Source organism: Homarus americanus, unplaced genomic scaffold (genome assembly GCF_018991925.1).
Source record: "Homarus americanus isolate GMGI-L3 unplaced genomic scaffold, GMGI_Hamer_2.0 scaffold52512, whole genome shotgun sequence".
Lineage (NCBI taxonomy): Eukaryota > Metazoa > Arthropoda > Malacostraca > Decapoda > Nephropidae > Homarus > Homarus americanus.
This window is the reverse complement of record NW_024735442.1, coordinates 684,147-705,332: the sequence shown is the minus strand read 5'-3', so window position 1 is coordinate 705,332 and position 21,186 is coordinate 684,147. Positions and strand designations below refer to the sequence as shown.

The following is a 21,186-nucleotide window of genomic DNA, read 5'->3' as shown; positions in this document are numbered from 1 at the left end:
GTGGTGCAGGAGCTTCTCACCAAATTTGCAGATCAGGTCTTGGTGATGGTCAGTGTGTTGCGCACTTCTTGTTATGTGGAGTAGGAAGGGGAGAGAATAATATTGCATGCCCTCTTTTGCACTTTTTCTAGGTGTTTTCCGTTGTGTGGCATTTAGGGAGGAAGACCAGGCAGGGAAGGCATAGGTGAGCTTGGGAAGTATGAATGTTGACTAAACACTGAGGAGCTCGGGTGCAGAAACTCCGAGGGACTTAAGTCGGCGGAGAAGGTGGAGACGAAAACTGGAGGATTTGACAACTTTACTGACGTGTTTTTCAATTTAGTTTGTTATCTATGGTGACACCGAGGAACATAGTGGAGTCCACAACCTGAAGTGTGTTGGGGCCCAAAATAATGGAGGGAGGTGGGACAAGGTCAAAGGAGAGGTTGATGTGCATAACCATGGTCTTGGTATAATTGATGGTGACGTGGTTGTTGGTGGCCCAATTTCGGAGACTTCAATAAATCCTGGAGGGCGGTGTAGTCGGGAGCCGAGTTGTTGACACTGATCCCAATGGTGGAGTCGTCGACATATTTCCAGCAAGTAGAGGTTTCTCTTAGGGCATCATTGATAACTTGATAAGCATAAGGAAGTAGAGCGGTCCCATCTTGGTACCCTGCAGGACGCCTCAGGTGAGAGACTGAAAAGTGGAGACAGTCCTTTGGAAGCGTACGGCTTGGCGTCGGTCACTAAGGAAGTCTGTAAGCCATGGTGTAAGACTTCTTCAAAACCTGAGGTCGGTAGCTTTGTTGATGATTAAGCTGTGGTCAACTAGGTCAAATGCTTTGGTGAAGTCAATCAAGGCGACAGCCACAGACGTCTTTCGTTTTTCCAGATGGCAGTATATGTAGTCGAGAAAGCTGACAAGAAAGTGAGTGGTGGAGGAAGTTTTCATATTACCAAATTGCTAAGGATCTATGGCGCCTGCAATAGCAGCATAAGCTCAGTCAAACACGAAATTTTCGCAGATTAAGCTGGGTATTGGGGTGATGGCAATGGTTCGTAGCTCATTTAAGGATTGTGGGCTGGTTGATTTGGGCACTGGTGTCACATATGAGATCTTGGCTGATGGAGCATTGATGATGAAGCAGAGGGGTTTCGCTATTTCCGGAGAGAACTTCTTGTAGAGTCAGTGGGGTGGTGGAGCGTTTTAACTTCAGTTTGTCCAGACTTTTTGCTACTTCAAATTCTTCTACTAAGTCAGTGGGAAAGGGGGGCTGGTAAGTAAGCAGGGAGCCTGGTTGTGTCAAGCCGGGGGAGCGTCTGGCATATAGTTGCGAAATGGTTGTTTGATTGCTCAGCTGCGTCAACATTATCTAGATGGCGAAGGCCCACACACAACGCTTCCGTGACGCCTGCTGGACCACCACTCCACGACCCCCTGACGGAGACACGATGATCCTCCCCATACTGGCCAGATATTTTGTAAATAATATTGATTATGTGTAAAAGGAATATCCTTCTTTCCTTCCTTAGGCTTTAGTAAGCCCCTTTATAATATTTATACTGTATATACTTGCCACACTTGCCAGATGCTTCTGGTGTCATTGTACAGGGGTACCTAGTGACAGCACTAGGATCCCGCTTCCTCTATCAAGGAATAAACAATTGAAATTGAAATTGAATTGATGGCGAAGGAAGGGGAGAGGGTGTGTCTTAACGTCCACAGAGTTCTTTAAGCTTACCATACCACTGACTGATGTTGGTCTGCTTCAGGTGTTGCAACTTGTTTGGGTAGTAGGACTTCTTTGCAGTGCGTATTTCGCAGATGACTTGGTTGCGAAGGGACCTGTAGCGGTTGTGGTCATTAAGATAAAAGGTACTGTCTCTCTGTTGCATAAGTGTTTTGATCCGAGGTGTGATCCAGGGCAAGTCAGCTGGGTGTGATCTGGGTGTGTGTGCCGGGGCCCACAACCTTCAGTGTGTGTATTAACGGTTTTGTAACAAGCTTTGGTACATGAACACATTGACTCACCCACTGATCAAACACCCGCGCTCCCATGACCTATAAACACACTGAAGCACTGATCATAGACGGGAAATAGATACAGTGTGTAACATGTCAATAATGTGTACTAGTACTTGAGCGTCAGACTGGCATGAATTTTCAACGATTTTTTAATACCATTTAGTTATTTTTAATTATTCCATTAAAAACAATTTAATTAACAATGAATTGGTAAAGCTTTTACCGACAATTTTTCACATATTTACAGGTACTGCATTCTTTCTCGTCCGCGTTGTACTGTTGTCATGACAATTATTGTTTTGTCCGTAACACAATTTCCATTCTTCTCTCCCCCGCCGACGTCACCCACTTACCACCACCAACTACAGTTATTCTAAACGTTTATCACGTCCAATTTGTTTAATCTAATTACCCTTGTGTAGTGTTTCTACACACACACACACACACACACACACACGTGTTTATTATGCATGGATCCTTGGTTATTCGCACTACTATGTTGAACAAAGAATATTGTTGTAGCAGTTACTGTGACCACTACCAATAAAACGGGTGGACCTCCTGTTATACTGTATGTATCAACCTTGGGTGGGTCAGGGACGGGAGCTGGAGTTAATTTACTCTTACGATATGTTGGTAAAACTGATCCTCGTCCTGTGACTTAATGTGTTGTACAGTATATCAGTTATCTGTAACACGGTTCTGACTTGGAACGTTCTCGATATAATATTTAACAATTTATCAAATGTTCCCAAAATGAACAATCCAGTTGCTTTGTGTTGGAATGACAGGCCCAATAAATGTTCTTTTCTGCAGAGGAAGTATAAAAAAGGACTAAAGATCATAATGTCGTAGAAATTAGTTGAGTCATCACCCCTTAACTCATAATATACTGTATGTATTGTTGTTACGTGTCTCAGGGCAGTAAGGATCCTGCCGCGTGAATTAGGGATTTTTCTCTACATAACACATGGAGCCTGCACGTGTTGCTCCTACAGACCAATTGGCCACACTCGTCTTCTTCTCCTTAATGTTTTGTTAATTCTGGTGTGTGTTTGACAGACAGACTTACTCACTGCACGAAGGATATGTCTCTCACTGAATTGATATGATGTGATAGCAGTTATTATTAAGTTATCGACCTTAGTTTATCATTCAGTGACCACGCCTCAGATGTATTGATGTTCAGAGTGTGAGATAGAGTTAACATCATAACCCGCCAATCATCCCCCTGACATCCCGGACACACACAAGGAAGAGCACGCGGCCGTCAGCTACACAGTGAAGGGCGAGACAGGTCATTATGGCGGGGACAACAGTGTCACGCCAGCATGAGTCACCCGCTGCCTCCACATGTTGTCACCTTCAACCAGTCAGATCGTATACCCTTGTGTTAACTAAAGAGTATGACAAACTCAAGGTGAAGATATCATTAAGGAAGAGAAGCAGGGCACAACACCAGCTAGCTCCCTACTGACATCCAGATGATAGCATATCGGCCCTTCACTTACTGCTAGAGAGTAACATTGAGAGGAAGCATTCCTCCGGTATCTGATGACTTAATCAACAGGTCATTATATCTTAAGAATTAGGTACTTGAGGCTCACAAGGCTGGGGCGCGTTTAGTGCCTTACAGAGACTAACACCAGGTAGATCACTCGAGGTCACATTCACGGAGTTTTCTACTGCATCACCTTAATGAGCGGCCATTACGTACAGCGTCTATGGAGCGCATGGAGCAAGTGGTTTATATGGACAACAAAGTGAAACAGGGTACAAGATATAGAGAGGAGGTGCGGGGGGGGTGCAGACTAAGTGCCGCCAGCTCAGAGGCTTTAGAAGGGTGGAGGTTTATGTCCCCATGAGGACAGTGCGTACCTCCTCCTCCACGTAACACTAGTACCTCCTCCTTGTACCTCCTACGTACCTCCTCCTCCACGTAACACTAGTACCTCTCCTCCTCCTTAACACTAGTACCTCCTCACATACTAGTACCTCTCCTAGTAACACTAGTACCTCCTCCTCCCACGTAACACTAGTACCTCCTCCTCTACCACTAGTAACACTAGTACCTCCTCCTCTACGTAACACTAGTATCCTCCTCTACGTAACACTAGTACCTCCTCCCTACGTACACTAGTATCTCCTCCTCTACGTAACACTAGTACCTCCTCCCCTACGTAACACTAGTATCTCCTCCTCTACGTAACACTAGTACCTAACACCTCCTCTACGTAACACTAGTATACTAGTATCTCCTCCTCTACATACACTAGTCCTCCTCCTTAACACTAGTATCTCCTCCTCTACGTAACACTAGTACTAGTACTCCTCCTCACTAACACTAGTATCTCCTCCCCTAACACTAGTACCTCCTCCCCTACTAACACTAGTACCTCCTACGCAACACTATCTCCTCCCTCACTAACACTAGTACTGTATCTCCTCCTTACCTCCTCCTTAACACTAGTATCCTAACACTAGTATACGTCCTCCTCTACATAACACTAGTATCTTCCAACGTCTCGTCAGACGAAATGAGTTTCCCATCTGAGGGTTGAGATCTTCAGTGCATCATGTGTGTGTGTGTGTGTGTGTGTGTGTGTGTGTGTGTGTGTGTGTGTGTGTGTGTGTGTGTGTGTGTGTGTGTGTGTGTGTGTGTGTGTGTGTGTGTGTGTGTGTGTGTGTGTGTGTGTGTGTGTGTGTGTGTGTGTGTGTGTGTGTGTGTGTTTAAGCGAACACTCTAACACACAGTACTATAACCCTTGACAGTTGTATTATATTAACACTTGAGAATAAACGTATGGGTGAGTGTTGCTCCTGCCTGCTGAAAGTTCACTGAATAATGGACAGGAAGAGGAGGCAGCGGTGCCCTCGACCCTCACTCCTGATTATTTGACCACCCTCCCTCCACACTCGTCACTTCCTGTGTGGGCGCCTTTGTGTATGTTTGTCGATGTACTTGTAATATTATTATAACCGTGTGTGTTTATATGTATATTGTATATGTTTCTTATAAGATAATAAGAATGGAAGAAACTGCAACAGGCCTATTGGCCCATACTAGGCAGTCCCGTTTACACCCAGCGGGGTGAACATCGAGTACCGGGTGAAGGGTCTTTTCAACATAAGACGACTCCAGGCAAGAACAAAAGTGTCGGCAGCTTCCATTACTGAACTTCAGTATGCAGACGACCTCACCCTTGTTGCTCACACTGAACACGACTTACAGGAGATCCGGAACACCTACGCAGATGCGTATGCACACTTTGGCCTTGAGGTGAATGTACGTAAGACTCAGATTCTCTTTCAACCTGCCCCTGGTTCAGACACACTTCCACCATCCATCCATCTTAACGGTGCTACCCTCTCTAATGTTGCCCACTTTCGGTATCTCGGCTCCCACCTGTCCACCACCGCAGACATCGATGAAGAGATTCAGCATCGGATCAGATGTGCAGCTCAAGCCTTTGGTAGACTCCGAAACCGTGTCTTCAGCTGTAGGGAGCTGAAATTATCTACAAAGCTGCATGTTTATCGAGCAGTGGTCCTCCCCACCCTGCTATATGGCAGTGAGACATGGGTCACAGACAGGAAGCATTTCTAAGGCACTTGAAAACTTTCACCAACGAAGCCTACGTTCCATCCTCCGAGTTCGTTGGGAAGACAAGAGAACAAATGCCAGTATTCATGCTGACACCAACTGTAGGAGCATCAAGGCTACCATTATCCATGAACAACTACGTTGGACTGGCCCTGTTACCTGCATGGACGACAGTAGACTGCCAAAGCAGCTACTTTACAGTCACCTAATGAATAGAAAACGTAACGCCGGCGGGCAACTGAAATGGTATAAGGATAGTCTTAAGACAAATCTGAAAAAGTGCCAAATCGACCCCCTCACCTGGGAGTCGATAAATCCACTTCGTAACGCTTTAAGGAGCACCACACGAGAAGGTGTCAATACTTTCGAGTTAGCCCGGCTACAAACCGAGGCAGACAAGTGCCAACGCCGTAAAGACGCTGCCACAGCCCTTCCCGCAGTAGATGGAGCCGTCCACATGTGCAACAAATGTGAACGACGCTGCGGGTCACGTATCGGCATCTTTAGTCACCTCAAAACTCACCAACCTAGGTGACAAACTTAATAACTCATATCATTGTATCATAGCTTGATGATCGTCATACTCGATTCCTAGTGACAGCAGAGTAGTAGTAGTAGTAGTAGTGTGTGTGTGTGTGTGTGTGTGTGTAATAATAATAATAATAATAATTAACGGTTTATTGAAAGAGCTTGGCAGCCAGAAGGCTGAAAATATACAGTTACATATTTGGGGAATGGGTTACGAATTACAAATAATATACAAGTGACATAAGTGACACAAATAAGACATATAGTAACTTAGATGGGGATCAGCTCAAAATACAGTTCATTTCAACATAGTGACAGTGTAGGGAGCAGTGTTTACTGGGAGTGAATACACTGATTTATTACATGTTATTGATAATTTTTACAATGGTTGGGACTGGGCTGTTCTTATAGCGATCAGTTCGTGCACGTATGGGCTGGATGCGGTTGTGGTGTCGAACAGCAATTCTCGGACAGGGGATCTCAGGTGGTAGTAGGGGCCGGTGTCGGGGATGGTGTAGAAGCTTCTTACCAAATTTGCAGATGAGGCCGTGGTGATGGTCAGTGAGAGTCGAAAGGGTCAGTGTGTTGAGCGCTTCTTGATATGTGGAGTAGGAAGGGGAGAGAATAATCTTGCATGCCCTCTTTTGCACTTTTTCTAGGTGTTTACGTTGTGTGGCATTTAGGGAGGAAGACCAGGTGGGGGAGGCATAGGTGAGCTTGGGAAGTATGAATGTTGTGTAAACACTGAGGAGCTCGGTGCAGGAACTCCGAGGGACTTGAGTCGGCGGAGGAGGTGGAGACGGAAACTGGAGGATTTGACAACTTCACTGACGTGTGGTTTCCAATTTAGTTTGTTGTCTATGGTGACGCCGAGGAGCTTCGTGGAATCTACAACCTGGAGTGTGTTCGGACCTAGGGTAATGGAAGGAGGTGGGACAATGTCGGAGGAGAGGTTGATGTGCATAACCATTGTCTTGGTATGGTTGATGGTGACATGGTTGTTGGTGGCCCAGTTTTGGAGACTGTTCAATAAATCCTGAAGGGCGGTATAGTTGGGAGCGGAATTGTTGACGCTGATCCCAATGGTGGAGTCGTCGACATATTTCCAGCGAGCAGGGGCTTCTCTTAGGGCATCATTGATGAGCATAAGGAAGCAGAGTGGTCCCATCTTGGTGCCTTGGGGGACGCCACAGGTGAGTGACTGAAAGGTGGAGACAGCCCCTCGGAAGCGTACAGCTTGGCGTCGGTCACTGAGGAAGTCTGTAAGCCATGGTATGAGACTTCTCCGAAGCCCGAGGTCAATAGCTTTGTTTATGATTATATTGTGGTCGACTAGGTCGAACGCTTTAGTGAAATCAATGAAGGCGACAGCTACAGACGTTTTTCGTTTCTCGAGATGGCGGTATATGTAATCGAGAAAGCTGACAAGACAGTGAGTGGTGGAGGAAGTTTTCATGTTGCCAAATTGCTGAGGGTCTACGACTCCTGCAATATCAGCATAAGCCCAGTCAAACACAAAACTTTCACAGATTAGGCTGGGTATTGGGGTGATTGCAATAGGTCGTAGCTGATTTAAGGATTGTGGGCTGGTTGACTTGGGCACTGGTGATACATAAGAGGTCTTCCAGTCAGCTGGGCATCTGGCTTGACTGAGAGAAGCATTGATGATGGAGCAGAGGGGTTTAGCAAGCTCCGGGGAGAACTCCTTGAATAGTTTCATTGGTAAGTCAATGGGGGTGGTAGAGCGTTTTAATTTTAGTTTGTCCAGGCGTTTTGCTACGTCAAATTCCTCTACTAAGTCAGTGGGAAGGGGGGCTGGTAGGTAAGCAGGGAGAGTGGTTGTGTCAAGCCGTGGGAGCGTCTGGCATATAGTAGCGAAATGGTTATTTGTTTGCTCAGCTGCGTCAACATTAGTGAGATGGCTAAGGAAGGGGAGGGGGTGTGTCATATTGTTTAGTCCACAGAGTTCTTTAAGCTTACCATACCATTGACTGATGTTGGTCTGCTTCAGGTGTTGTAATTTGGTTGGGTAGTGGGACTTCTTTGCAGTGCGTATTTCGCGGATGACTCTGTTGCGAAGTGACCTGTAGCGGATGTGGTCATTGAGATGAAATGCTCTGTCTCTCTGTTGCATAAGTCTTTTGATCCGAGGTGTGATCCAGGGCAAGTCAGCTGGGTGAGATCTGACGGACTTCTCGGGGAAGAAGTGGTGGTGAGCTTCGGTGGTGGTGTTGGTATAATTTATCCATTTGGTTTCCACGTCATCCACGCTGAGTACTTCAGTCCAGGGATAGTGAACTATCCACTGTCCAAAGAGGCGTACTGCAGAGTCAGTAATCGGCCTGTAGGTCTTGATGTAGGGTCTCTGTACTTGAGTGGGAGTGGCAGCAGGGGACCAGAGCACTGATAAGTGTGTGCTACACCCGACAGGAGGCAGTGGTTGAGGAGGTTGGTACTGGTCCGCTAAGTCAGTTAAGATAAGGTCAAGGGTGTTTTGACCGTGTGTGGGGAAGGTCACAACTTGTGATAGTGATAGCTGGTCCTGGATATCAGTGGTGTCAATTTCATTTAAATCCCCACATAATACTAACTTGGCACATGGGTACCTAACTCTGAGGTGTGTGTGTGTGTGTATGTGTGTGTGTGTGTGTGTGCGTGTGCGTGTGTGCGTGCGTGCGTGCGTGTGTGTGTGTGTGTGTGTGTGTGTAAATATTAAAAATAATAAATAATAATAAACGGTTTATTAATAGAGTTGCAGCCGGTGGCTGAAAATATACAAATTTACATTTGATTTAGACATAATGATATGCGTTGAATACATTTACAGGGCTGTACAGTACATAAATCAGGAGATGTTTATTATTTTAACAATAGATGGGATGGTGCTATTCTTATATCTATCAGTGCGGGCTCTTATGGGCTGAATTTTGTTGTAGTGGCGGACTGCGCGAGGTGGGTGGGGGGCTGCCGGTGGCAGGAGGTGGCGATGACGAGGGTGGTGCAGTAGTCCACTGCCAAACCTTGCTAGTGCTTGGTGGTGGAGGTCACTGAGGGATGGCATTTCCGGGGTGGAGAGAGCGTTGATGTAGCCGGAGTAGTCTGCGCCGAGCATGATTCTGCAGGCCCTTTTCTGTACCTTCTCTAGCCGACGTTGTTGGGTGGAGTTGAGAGAAGACGACCAGGCTGGTGACGCACATGTTAGTTTGGGGAGAATAAAGGCGTTGTAGATAGTCCTCAGCTCTGGCGTGGGTGTCCCAAGTGACCAAAGTCGTCGTAGCATGTACAGTAGAGTCGGTACGAAGCTGCCTTGATTGTGTTATTTACATGGGCCTTCCAGTCCAGTTTGTGGTCTATGGTAACTCCCAGGAGTTTGGCAGACTGCACTAACTGGAGAGGATGGGCACCCACTGTGACTGTTCGAGCTTGCACTGGAGTGGTGGCGGTATTGATGTGCATGACTACGGTTTTGGTGTGGTTGATGGTGACCTTGTTCTCCGTAGTCCATGCCTGTGTGTGTGTAACAAGACAACTATACGCGTAAAACTACTGTACTTGCCCTTGTGCATCGAAATACCCATCAGCCACATATAATGCCTTTCCACATGTCGTCTAGCCTGTGCTGCACCATCACCAAATAAAGCGAGGAGAAGGTAGAGAACTCAGGTGACTCTGTGGTCGTGTCTATCAGGAGAGATAACGTGGGAGATAGTCGCTGATACAGAGACACACAAACAGAAGCTATACAAAAAAGTCAAAGAAAAAAGCCACTTAACCTAACCTAACCAAACCTACCCTACCCTACCCTACCCTACCCTACCCTACCCTAATCTACCCTAACCCTACCCTAACCTACCCTCACCCACCCTACCCTACCCTAATCTACCCTAACCCTACCCTAACCTACCCTAACCCACCCTACCCTACCCTAACGTAACCTAACCTAACCTAACACACACGGGGTTCATCAACTCCACCGCTCCCTCCCTCATCACTACACACATTACTGATTGCCCTTCATCATGTTTCATCATCCTGCATCCTTCTCCTCCTTTTCTCCTCCTTCCCTTCGCTTTTCCTTCCCTACTCCTTCCCTTCCCCTTTCTGTCCTCCTTTCCTTCCCCTTCTCTCCCCATTCCCTCCCCTTTTCTCTCCTCCTTTCTCTTCCCTCTTCTTTTCTTTCCTTTTCCTCCCCTTCTCTTTCTCTCCTTTCTTTAACCCTTCCCCTTCTCTCCCCTTCCCTTCGCTTATCTGTCTTCTCTTCACCCTCTCCCTACTACCCACTTCCCTTCATTGTCTCTCTCCCTCCTTCATTTCCTTGTTTATCTTTATCTTCTTTGTTCTCGTGTTCCTCTTTCCTTCTCCTCTGTTGCTGTGCCAATCAGACCTTCAATCTCCTCTCCGCCTTGTCTGTCTCTTCACCTTTATTTTCCTTCCCAGTTTTATTATCTCTTTCCTCTCCCTCTCTTTCTTCCCTGCTTCATCCTCACACTCTTTGTTTTTCCCGCTTCTCTCCCTCTTCTTCACCTCTGCATCATTCCCTCTATCGATTTCCTCCGCCTTCCGTTTTTTTCCCTTCATTTATGCTCTCTCTCTCTCTCTCTCTCTCTCTCTCTCTCTCTCTCTCTCTCTCTCTCTCTCTCTCTCTCTCTCTCTCTCTCTCTCTCCGAACCCCGAAACCCTAACTGACTCCGACTTTCGAACACCGAACACCTTACAGAAAAATATTAACGTTATAATGTAAACCTAATAATACCCAACTGATCTTAAGGTTCAATATATGACTCGTGTGTTCACCTGCCATGATGGTGTAACTCTCGAGAATTAAGTTTTTTGTCGTAATTCTGATTTGATCTGATCTTTGAAATCTTAACTCGGTATATATATAAAACTGTCAGCAGGTTGATCTTTTGTACATTATTTATATACATGTTTATCGATATTCATTTATTTTTACCGCGGTAATAGATGTGTTCTGATTGTCTTCGTCGACTATAACAAGGACTCGAATGTGGTTTACTCTAGTATCACCTGTCAGTAGTAGCACGTCCCTCTGGTTCATCTGCAAGAAACACTCGACGTCATCTCCTCCACACACACACACTGTTGTTTCCCAAGTATCCATCCCTCTCATTTCTAGTGCGTCCTTCTCCCTATTCTTCCATCTCCTTCTTGGCCTTCCCTTTCCCCTCCTCCTTTGATGCATTTACTCTTTTATCAATCTTTCATTTCTCATCCTCTCTCCGTATGTCCGTCTATACCACCCGAGCTAACCTTGATTCGCTATCGATCTATAACTAACACTTCTTGCACTTCCACATGTTTTTATGTCTGTATCTCTTATTCTCTGCATTATATTTACCCTCTCAATGTTGTCCCTATCCTCTTGGCTCCTCCCTCTGGCTCGACAGCACGAACCCCCCCCCCCTCTCTCTCTCTCTCTCTCTCTCTCTTCGTACATTTTTAAAGCGTTTATTATTTTCTTCTCATCTGCTCTGAGATTCTATTCACCATTGTTGGGTCCATTAATGACATATTCAGATACCTGGAACGCTTCGCTTCCTCTGTTCCATCTTCATTTAGAGTAACAATCACGTGTCCCTTGTCTCCCTTCTCTGTTTATTTTCGTCACTTTAATTTTGTTACATTTAATATCAGCTGTTCATGTGGACATACTCTGCCAGCCTCTGTTACAGGAATTCCTCAATGATATCAAACTTCTGAACAAGGTCATCAGTACCTTTCACACCCTCAGACAACCTTATCAGAAACATCATGTAAGGGTCACCTCTGGGGTTCAGAGTTGGCACGACACTATGTTTGGGGCCTTTGTGTGAACTCTTGTTCAAGGCAGCAACAATCACTAGTTTCCTGTCCTCTGTAAAACTCTTAAGGTTGTATTTTTTCCCATCCAGGTAAAAATTTTTACCAAGAATAATGATAAGTGTTGACAGTTGACATTACTCGTAAGTTTTGTTCCCTAGACAACTGTTAACGTCTTATATAAACACAACACACTGCCTCGAAGACTAGGGTCGTGTTTTTGTTGATCACTTTCTTCGGTGTTGTACGCCACGGCAGACACAGTTAACTATCAGGTATAAATTTGTTGTCTCTTTAATATTGATTCCCAATGAAGGAAATTAAACTTTATTTGGCGAAGGAAAAAAGTTTCCTGGATAGATTTTCAATAGTGTCTACATTTTTGACGTGACTGTCCCCCCACACATTGTTGTGGCTGGTTAATGACGTCACCACACATTGTTGCGGCCGGTTAATGACGTCACCACACATTGTTGTGGCCGGTTAATGACGTCAGCACACACATTATCGTTGTTGGTTAAGACAGGTTGCAGCTAGGCCAAACATTCAGCGTGTGTCGGATGGTTATTGCCACGTCCAGTAGGTGTTGCCTCACTAAGCCATTAAACTTTATTGAGGGAGACGCTGTGAGTGACACTGATAACTGATAACGAACACTGATATATGATGCCACCAAGGGTTGATTGTACTGGCTCACTGAGACTCTAACCCCTTCAGTGTGATGAATTTGTTTTAAAAGGGATAAGTCATTGTATTCAAGGTGTTAATTCAACATACTGTAGGGGTTAAGGCATCGTCAACAATGTGTATTTTGCTCGAAACAAGGCTAATAAAGTACTTGGGTTCATACAAAGGACTGTTAGTTACAAGACTAGCGAGGTTATCCTAAAATATATATCTTGCGCTTGTGAGACCTCACTTGGATTACGCGGTTCGATTCTGGTCACCGTATTACAGAATGGATATAGAATCCCTAGGAAGAATTCAGAGGAGAATGACAAGACTAATCCCGGGCATTAGGAACCTTGAGTACAGAGACAAGTTAAAGCATCTTAATTTGCACTCCCTCGAGAGACGTAGAGTGAGGGGCGATATGATAGAGGTGTATAAATGGAAGTCAGGGCTAAACAAAGGTACTCAAGCTATCCAACCAGGAGCGAACTCGTAGCATTGGTTTTAAATTAAACAAATTTAAATTTAGGCGCGATATAGGTAAACATTGGTTTGGAAACAGAGTAGTGGACGAGTGGAACAAGTTACCAAACATCATCATTAACTCAAATACGCTGGATAGCTTCAAACATAGGTTGGTTGGATATATGAGTGATAGGGGTTGGGTGTAAACGGGACTGCCCAGTATGGCCCAATAGGACCGTTGAAGTTTACGCCATTCTTATGCTCTTATGTACTGAAGGGGTTAAGGCATCATACTCACGGGGTTAATTTTCTTGGGTCATTTGAACTATTTAGTGTTTACATTTCTTAATTTCTATTTGTTGATGGACTAATGTAATGTTTAACCAAACCTAACCTAACCTAACCTAACCTGACTTTAGTTGTTGAAGCGCAGTAATGACACTATACCGTCGACGTAAGAGTCTGTCCTATGTCAACAAGGGGCCTAAGAAGATCAAGAGTACATTTTCAGGGTCTTCAACGTAATTCAGTTTGTGATGACCTGAAGATTGGCACCCCTAACTTATTTCACTCTAAGATTAATCACCTCAATTCTAACTGAACCCAACCAAATCTAATCTAACCTAACCTAATATAATTTAATTTAACTTAACCTCGCCCCCGCCCCCTCGCCAAGGTAGCTTTAGGGTGTCTAATGATCAGGCTCACCGATAGAACACAGAGGGTCAGCGTAGATGGTGCTAAATCTGAGTGGGGCTGTATAACCAGTGGGTTCCCCAGGGGTCAGTACTGGGCCCACTCTTGTTCATAATCTACATAAACTATCTAGATACTGGGATCAGCAAAATAGGGCGGCAGATTAATTCAGGGCAGGATGAAAATGCACTACAGGAGGATTTAAATAAACTGCAGGAGTGGTCAGAAAGATGGCAAATGAAATTCAACACCAGCATGTGCAGCGTACTTAATATTGGAAGAACAAATACTGTCAACGTATACAGCCTTTACAACATCAACCTAGAGAAGTCGACTTGTGAAAGAGACTTAGGGGCACATGTAAGCCCGGACCTACGGCCTAGAAAACAGTGCGTTAATGTTCGAAATAAGGCAAACAGAGTATTAGGTTTTATATCTAGAAGTGTAGGTAGTAAGAGTGCGGAGGTCATATTGCAACTATATCCTGCGCTAGTCAGGCCGCACCTCGATTATGCTGTTCAGTTCTGGTGCCCTTATAGAATGGATATCAATTCACTAGAGTCAGTGCAGCGAAGAATGACGAAAATGATTCCGGGACTTAGAAACCTTCCATATGAAGATAGATTAAAGAAACTAAACTTTCATTCCCTAGAAAGACGAAGAGTGCGGGAAGATATGATAGCAGTATTTAAGTTGGTGAAAGGCATCAATAAAGGAGATATAGATAAATTTCTTATAATATCCGAGCAGGATAGGACTCGAAGCAACGGATTTAAGTTGGATAAGTTTAGGCTGAGGAGGAAGATAGGAAGAAACTGGTTCACAAATAGGGTGGTAGAAGAATGGAACAAGCTTAGCAACTTTGTAGTAAGTGCTGGAACGCTGGAAAGTTTTAAAAGGAGGCTAGATAGATTCATGGATGATAGAGAGTGGTAGTAACTCTCGACAGGAGCTGCCGTGCACAGACCAACCGGCCTATTGCAGACTCCTTATATTCTTATGATCTTACTTTTGATGCCATCACACCAGTGCATCACTACAGTCTACAGGGTGTTATTAATATGGTGAATAATGTCACCCTTTCATCGTGTAGAGGAAGGCCAGGTTTATTCACTTTTAAGTGTATAAAAACAAACTAAATAACAGCTTCCATTATTGTACAGTTTGTGTTTAGGGGAGCAAGACAGACCCGGAGTGCTTTATGTTCTCCTAAATTGTTTTATTGACAGGACTCTCTGATTACGACTCTATCTTGGTGTGAATCCAGGTAAGCGTCGGCCACTTCACCTGCCATAAAGATGCCCCGTGAATGACACATTCTGTACCTTTTAGTGGTTGCTGGTCATTTAACTCTCGATTGTATAAATTTCCTAACCTAAGCTTAACCCCCATGTGTTTTAGAACTTAACCTAACCTCCCCAAACTTAATCTTAGCTACCTAACCTGATCTGACTTAACTTAATCCACTCTGCCCTGATCTAATCTAACCTAATCCAACCTAAATTAATCCATCCTAACCTAACCAACCTAACTTAGCCTATTGGGGCTCATTTGTCGAGTTATTGTGACAGTGAGTGTAGGTGAGGAGGAAGGCGTCTCACGAAAGGTTATCCAGGTGAAGGTCACAGCTCAAGTCGTAAGGTCATAAATATCATATCAGATCACGGGTGTACAGGTCGACAGGTCACCAGATTAGATACAGACGTCATACTTCAGGTTAGTACAGGATATACAAGTAATCAGACCACACACACACACACACACTTCAGACAGAAGCCAGGTGTTGGTTCAGGTCACACAGGTCCAGGTCACGGTACCAGGTCGTGTATTATCCTTCCATAAAGGTATATTCAACTCGTAATTAATACACAACGTTACCTGGACTGCTGGCCTGTTCCTCCTCCTGCAACAAGCTGACGTTTTTAATGTTTTAACTCAGACCTGGCTGGCGTGGTGGACATAGTCTCTCTCTCTCTCTCTCTCTCTCTCTCTCTCCCCACCTTTCCAATCCCCCCACTAGTTGAGAAACACAGGAGGGAGTTGGGACAAAAAAATTAACACCAGGACACGTAAATTAGAACATGCGGTGCCTCAAAGACCGGGCCGAGCCTTCAGCTTTAAGAGTGACTCCCTCCATTCCTCACTCCCCCCCCCTCTTTGCCTCCGTTCCTCCCTTCTCTACCTCCTTCCCTCCCTTCCGTCCGTCCGTCCGTCCCTCTCCTGTTTAGTAGTATAACGAAGCTAGGAGTGTTGTCAAGGACGGAGGCTATCAGGTGAGGGGGGAGGGAGGGGAAAGCGGAATCGAGACACGGAACGATATTGGACATGGGGGAAGGGCGATGAGAAAGGAGACGCGGTGTTGAAACTGAGGAATATTAATTAAAACTGATATATACTGTATATTAGAAATGGGAAATATTAATAGAAAATAAAATACGTTAAAACTGGGAATTATTTAAAAGAAATAAGGCATCAGAATGGGAAATATTAAAGAGACATATTAGAACTAGGAAATATTAATTGAAATAAAAGGCATAAGAACTGTGAAATTTTATAATGAGAAAAAAAAACGACACTGTATTAAACATGAGAAATATTGACGAAAAAAAAAGAGATAATTATTAGAAAAAAAAAACATTGTTATGAAGTAACAAAGAGAAAAAAGTCATAATGATAAAAGCGATGATCAATGACGAGATGATGATAATAACGAGGGATGATGGAGAGAAAAACAACAACAATAATAATATTAAGAACAGAGACAAACTATCGCTACAATAATAAAAAATAAAGAAGTAAGAGAGAAAACGAAAATAAGCAGATAGTAGAAGGGAAGATAAAAGATAGAGAAGAGGAGAGAGAGTAGAAGGGAAGATAGAGAAGAGGAGAGAGAGAGTACAAGGGAAGGTAGAGAAGAGACGGTGAGAGAGAGAGAGTAGAAGGGAAGATAGAGAAGAGAAGGAGAGAGAGAGTACAAGGGAAGGTAGAGAAGAGACGGTGAGAGAGAGAGAGAGTAGAGGGGAAGATAGAGAAGAGAAGGAGAGAGAGAGTAGAAGAGAGAAGAGAGGTGAGAGAGAGAGAGAGTAGAGGGGAAGATAGAAGGTAGAGAAGAAAAGGAGAGAGAGAGAGAGAGAGTAGAAAGAAAGATGGAAGGTAGAGAAGAGAAGGAGAGAGAGAGTAGAAGGAAAGATAGAAGGTAGAGAAGAGAAGGAGAGAGAGAGAGTAGAAGGAAAGATAGAAGGTAGAGAAGAGAGATAGAGAGAGAGAGGAGTAATAACAGAGATAGAACAACTAAAGGGGGGGGAGGTTGTGGAGGCGTTATCAGGAACATTGATTTTTGTTATATAGGTTGTGGCGAGACTCTCTCTCTCTCTCTCTCTCTCTCTCTCTCTCTCCCACCTAACCTGTCCAGGAAGCCCGGAGGATGGAGGTCACAGAGGGAATTAGTGGAAATGAAGAAGAATGAGGTCAAGGGTCACGGAGTGGCACAGTGGGCAGAGGTCTGAGGTCAAGGGTCACGGAGTGGTATTGGTGGGTGTGCTGAGGTCAGAGGTCATGGGGTGGTATTGGTGGGTCATTTGAGGTCACTGGGTGGTATTGGTGGGTCATTTGAGATCACAGGGTGGTATTGGTGGGTCATTTGAGGTCACTGGGTGGTACTGGTGGGTCATTTAAGGTCAGGGGTGGTATTAGTGGGTCATATAAGGTCACTGGGTGGTATTGGTGGGTCATTTGAGGTCACAGGGTGGTATTGGTGGGTCATTTGAGGTCACAGGGTACTATTTGAGGTCACAGGGTGGTATTGGTAGGTCATTTGAGGTCACAGGGGAGTATTTAAGGTCACGGGATGGTATTGGTGGGTCATTTGAGGTCAAGGAGTGGTATTGGTGGGTCATTTGAGGTCACGGAATGGTATTGGTGGATCAGCTGAAGTCGCTGGGTAGGATTAGCGTGGCACAGGTGGACTTGACAATAATCTGCCAGGATTGCATGTGGCATTTTTAGGATTACAGGTAAATGTTGAGCGTGAGGGAGATTAATGACATGTAGTAGCAGGATGAAGGGGATTATTAACGAATACTAGCAGATTGAGTGAGGGGGATTAATTACAGCTAGAGCGGATTAATCACAGGGTAATAAACAGTGAAAAGGTGATAAGGATTAATATCTACTATACTAACATGCCAAGGTCTATAGAAGGATTACTGTAGGATTAACTGCCCTCTGAGCGGATTAATAAGACGTAGGTTTGGACAAAAATCACCAGGGTCTAGCTAGGGCTCCGGCCATCCCACCCACACGTAATCGACCCAATCCCCCACAGAGGTCCCTGGATGATGCGATTAGCCACCCGACCTTGTCTTAACTTACCTTGTTGGCTCAATTGCTGCTGATCTGGATATAGTGAAGCCTGGATGTAATGATGCTTAGATAGTGAAGCCTCAATGTTGTGAAGCTTGAATGTAGTGAGGCCTGGATGTAGTGACACTTGCATGTTGTGAAGCCTGGATGTCGTGAAGCTTGGATAGTGAAGCCTGGTTGTAGTGAAGCATGAGTGTAGTGAAGCATGGATGTAGTGAAGCCTGGATAGTGAAACCTAAATATACTGAAATCAGGATATAGTGACGCATGGATGTAGTGAAGCCTGGATATACTGCAACAATACCACAATATGTCCCAACAAAACATGAATTGAATTGACGTCACTTGAAGATTACACATCCCAGCATATTTCATTTCTAGCAAGTCCCAATCTAAACTAGTCACTCATCTATTAGGATTATGGACCATTATTATTGAACCCATTAGTACTTGGATCGATAAAGATTTGACCCCCATTAGGTCTGTAACTTAATAGAACTGAAAGACATTTGACAAGTCACCAAAGAAATGATGGTACTGGAACCCACGACCTTGTATACTGTACCGTGGGCAGGAGGACCCCGTGATCTGGTGTGTGGGTCATGCCATATCTTTCTTGACATTCTCATCAGTGCTGCTGCTGCTGATGCCTTGGTTGTCCTACTTACTCAAGAGCTCTTCCTCGTTGCTGAATAATTGATTGCAGGGAGACTTTACTCGAGCTGGTTATTGTGTTATTGTTTTATCTCTCTCTCTCTCTCTCTCTCTCTCTCTCTCTCTCTCTCTCTCTCTATATTATACTTCGATCCTTATTTTATATTATATCGCGTGTCATTATGAAGTGTTGTAGCCTCGCGTGTCATTATGAAGTGTTGTAGCCTCGCGTGTCATTATGAAGTGTGTAGCCTCGCGTGTCATTATGAAGTGTGTAGCCTCGCGTGTCATTATGAAGTGTGTAGCCTCGCGTGTCATTATGAAGTGTGTAGCCTCGCGTGTCATTATGAAGTGTGTAGCCTCTAATGACTCGTAAATTCCAAAAGATAGTTATTGTAAAAAAGTCTCCCAGTTGCTTGAGATGATAATGATAAACGACTCAAATATCGCGATAATCTCTGTACCATCTACAGCCAACCACCGGCCAAGTACAACATCTCCCTCCCCACTAATCAGAACTCACCTATCTTCTCCCACCAATCAGGACCCCATACCCACCACTCCCACCAATCAGAACTCCCTACCCCCGCTACCCAACCAATCAGGACCCCCCCCCACACCCGCACCCTCGTCAAACAGGAACACTCACTTTTCCCGTAAGGCAGTTTTATGTGGTCATGATGTAGTGTGGTCATGATGCAGTGTGGTCATGATGTAGTGTGGTCATGGCGTAGTGTGATCATGGTGTAGTGTGGTCATAATGTAGTGTGGTCATGATGTAGTGTGGTCATGATGTAGTGTGGTCATGGTGTAGTTTGGTCGTGTAGTGTGGTCATGGTGTAGTGTGGTCATGATGTAGTGTGGTCATGATGTAGTGTGGTCATGATGTAGTGTGGTCATGGTGTTGTGTGGTCATGGCGTAGTGTGATCATGGTGTAGTGTGGTCATAATGTAGTGTGGTCATGATGTAGTGTGGTCATGATGTAGTGTGGTCATGGTGTAGTGTGGTCATGGCATAGTGTAGTCATGTCATCATGGTGTAGTGGCATGTGTCATGTAGTGTGGTCATGTGTAGTGTGGTCATGGCATAGTGCGGTATGGTGTAGTGTGGTCATGATGTAGTGTGGTCATGGTGTAGTGTGGTCATGGCATAGTGTAATGGTGTAGTGTGGTCGTGGCATAGTGTGGTCATGGCGTAGTGCGGTCGTGGCGTAGTGTGGTCATGGTGTAGTGCAGTCGTTCATGTACCACACTATTACTCATTTTGCTTACACCTGTGATATTAATTACATTCCAGGTGAGCATTACTATTGAGGTGGGGATTGAAAATTACAGCTGCTGATGTTGACTGACTTTTTATCAGCTTAGAATTAGACCTTTATTATCACCTGAAGATTAACCCTCCAGCTTATTTCACCTGATGAATAAACACCCTATCACTACCTGGGGGGGTTTAGGTTAGGTTAGCGTAGATTAGGCTTGGTTAGGTTAGGTTAGGTTAGGTTAGGTTAGCGTAGATTAGGCTTGGTTAGGTTAGGTTGGGCTAAGTTTGCGTAAATTAGGTTAGATTAAGTTAGGTTTAAGTTTGGTTAGGTTATGTTTAGGTGGTAATTTTTAAAGTTTGTAACATTATAGAGACTGTTGATATTACCTTGTTTCGTGTAGTTAGGGTAAGTTGGGTTAAATTTGGTTTGGTGGATTAACTCTAATTCAATTCCTACTCATATGAAGTTAATGTTTGTTATTATTGACATGTATACATTTTGTTTACTCTAAGTTTGTAAATATTTACTTGTCGATTTTGTCTTACTCTAACACATTATCCCCTGCTATTGGTAGTAGTATCTTACCCACGACTCCCACTCATCCCTCTCAGATGTCGTGTAGTAATGACTTGTGTTGTGTTCGGCAGGATGGGTGACCCCGTGCAGGACCCCGCCTTCAACATCATCCCCAAGAACTCCACTTGCTTCATCATCTGGAGGGTCGAGGTGAGTCCTACCCTGCCCCCCCCCTGCCCTGCCCTACCCTGCCCCCCCCTGCCCTGCCCTGTTCTTTTTTGCCCTCCCCTCCCTGTCATCCCTTGCCTTGCCTTGTCCTTTCCGGTTTTGCCCTGCCCTGCCCTGCCCTGCCCTGCCCTGACTGTCTTGTCTACACCCCATTGTTCAGTCACTCAACAGTCTACGAGAGGTTACAGCCACCATGTACTCCTTGCCCACCGTGTTTACACCAGCCTAACACTCACCACACAACGTTGAACAACCTGTATAGAATTTTGTTGTTTCCTTAGTTATAGAATTAATAACTACATAAGTACATTAATAACTTCTTGCAGTTACTGAGGTGGTTGTTGTCTTTCTTTAATATCTTTAGTATA

The 21,186-nt window shown here is 44.7% G+C and overlaps 1 protein-coding gene across 1 annotated transcript in view; it reads left to right on the top strand.

Moving 5' to 3' along the window:
- LOC121870958 (villin-1-like) overlaps window positions 1-21,186 on the top strand; it is a 55,293-nt gene that overhangs the window by 7,770 nt on the left and 26,337 nt on the right. The window contains exon 2 of the mRNA XM_042372941.1: window positions 20,722-20,800. Coding sequence (XP_042228875.1) covers window positions 20,723-20,800 — 78 coding nt within the window. The 5' untranslated portion in view covers window position 20,722. The remainder of the gene's footprint in view (window positions 1-20,721; window positions 20,801-21,186) is intronic.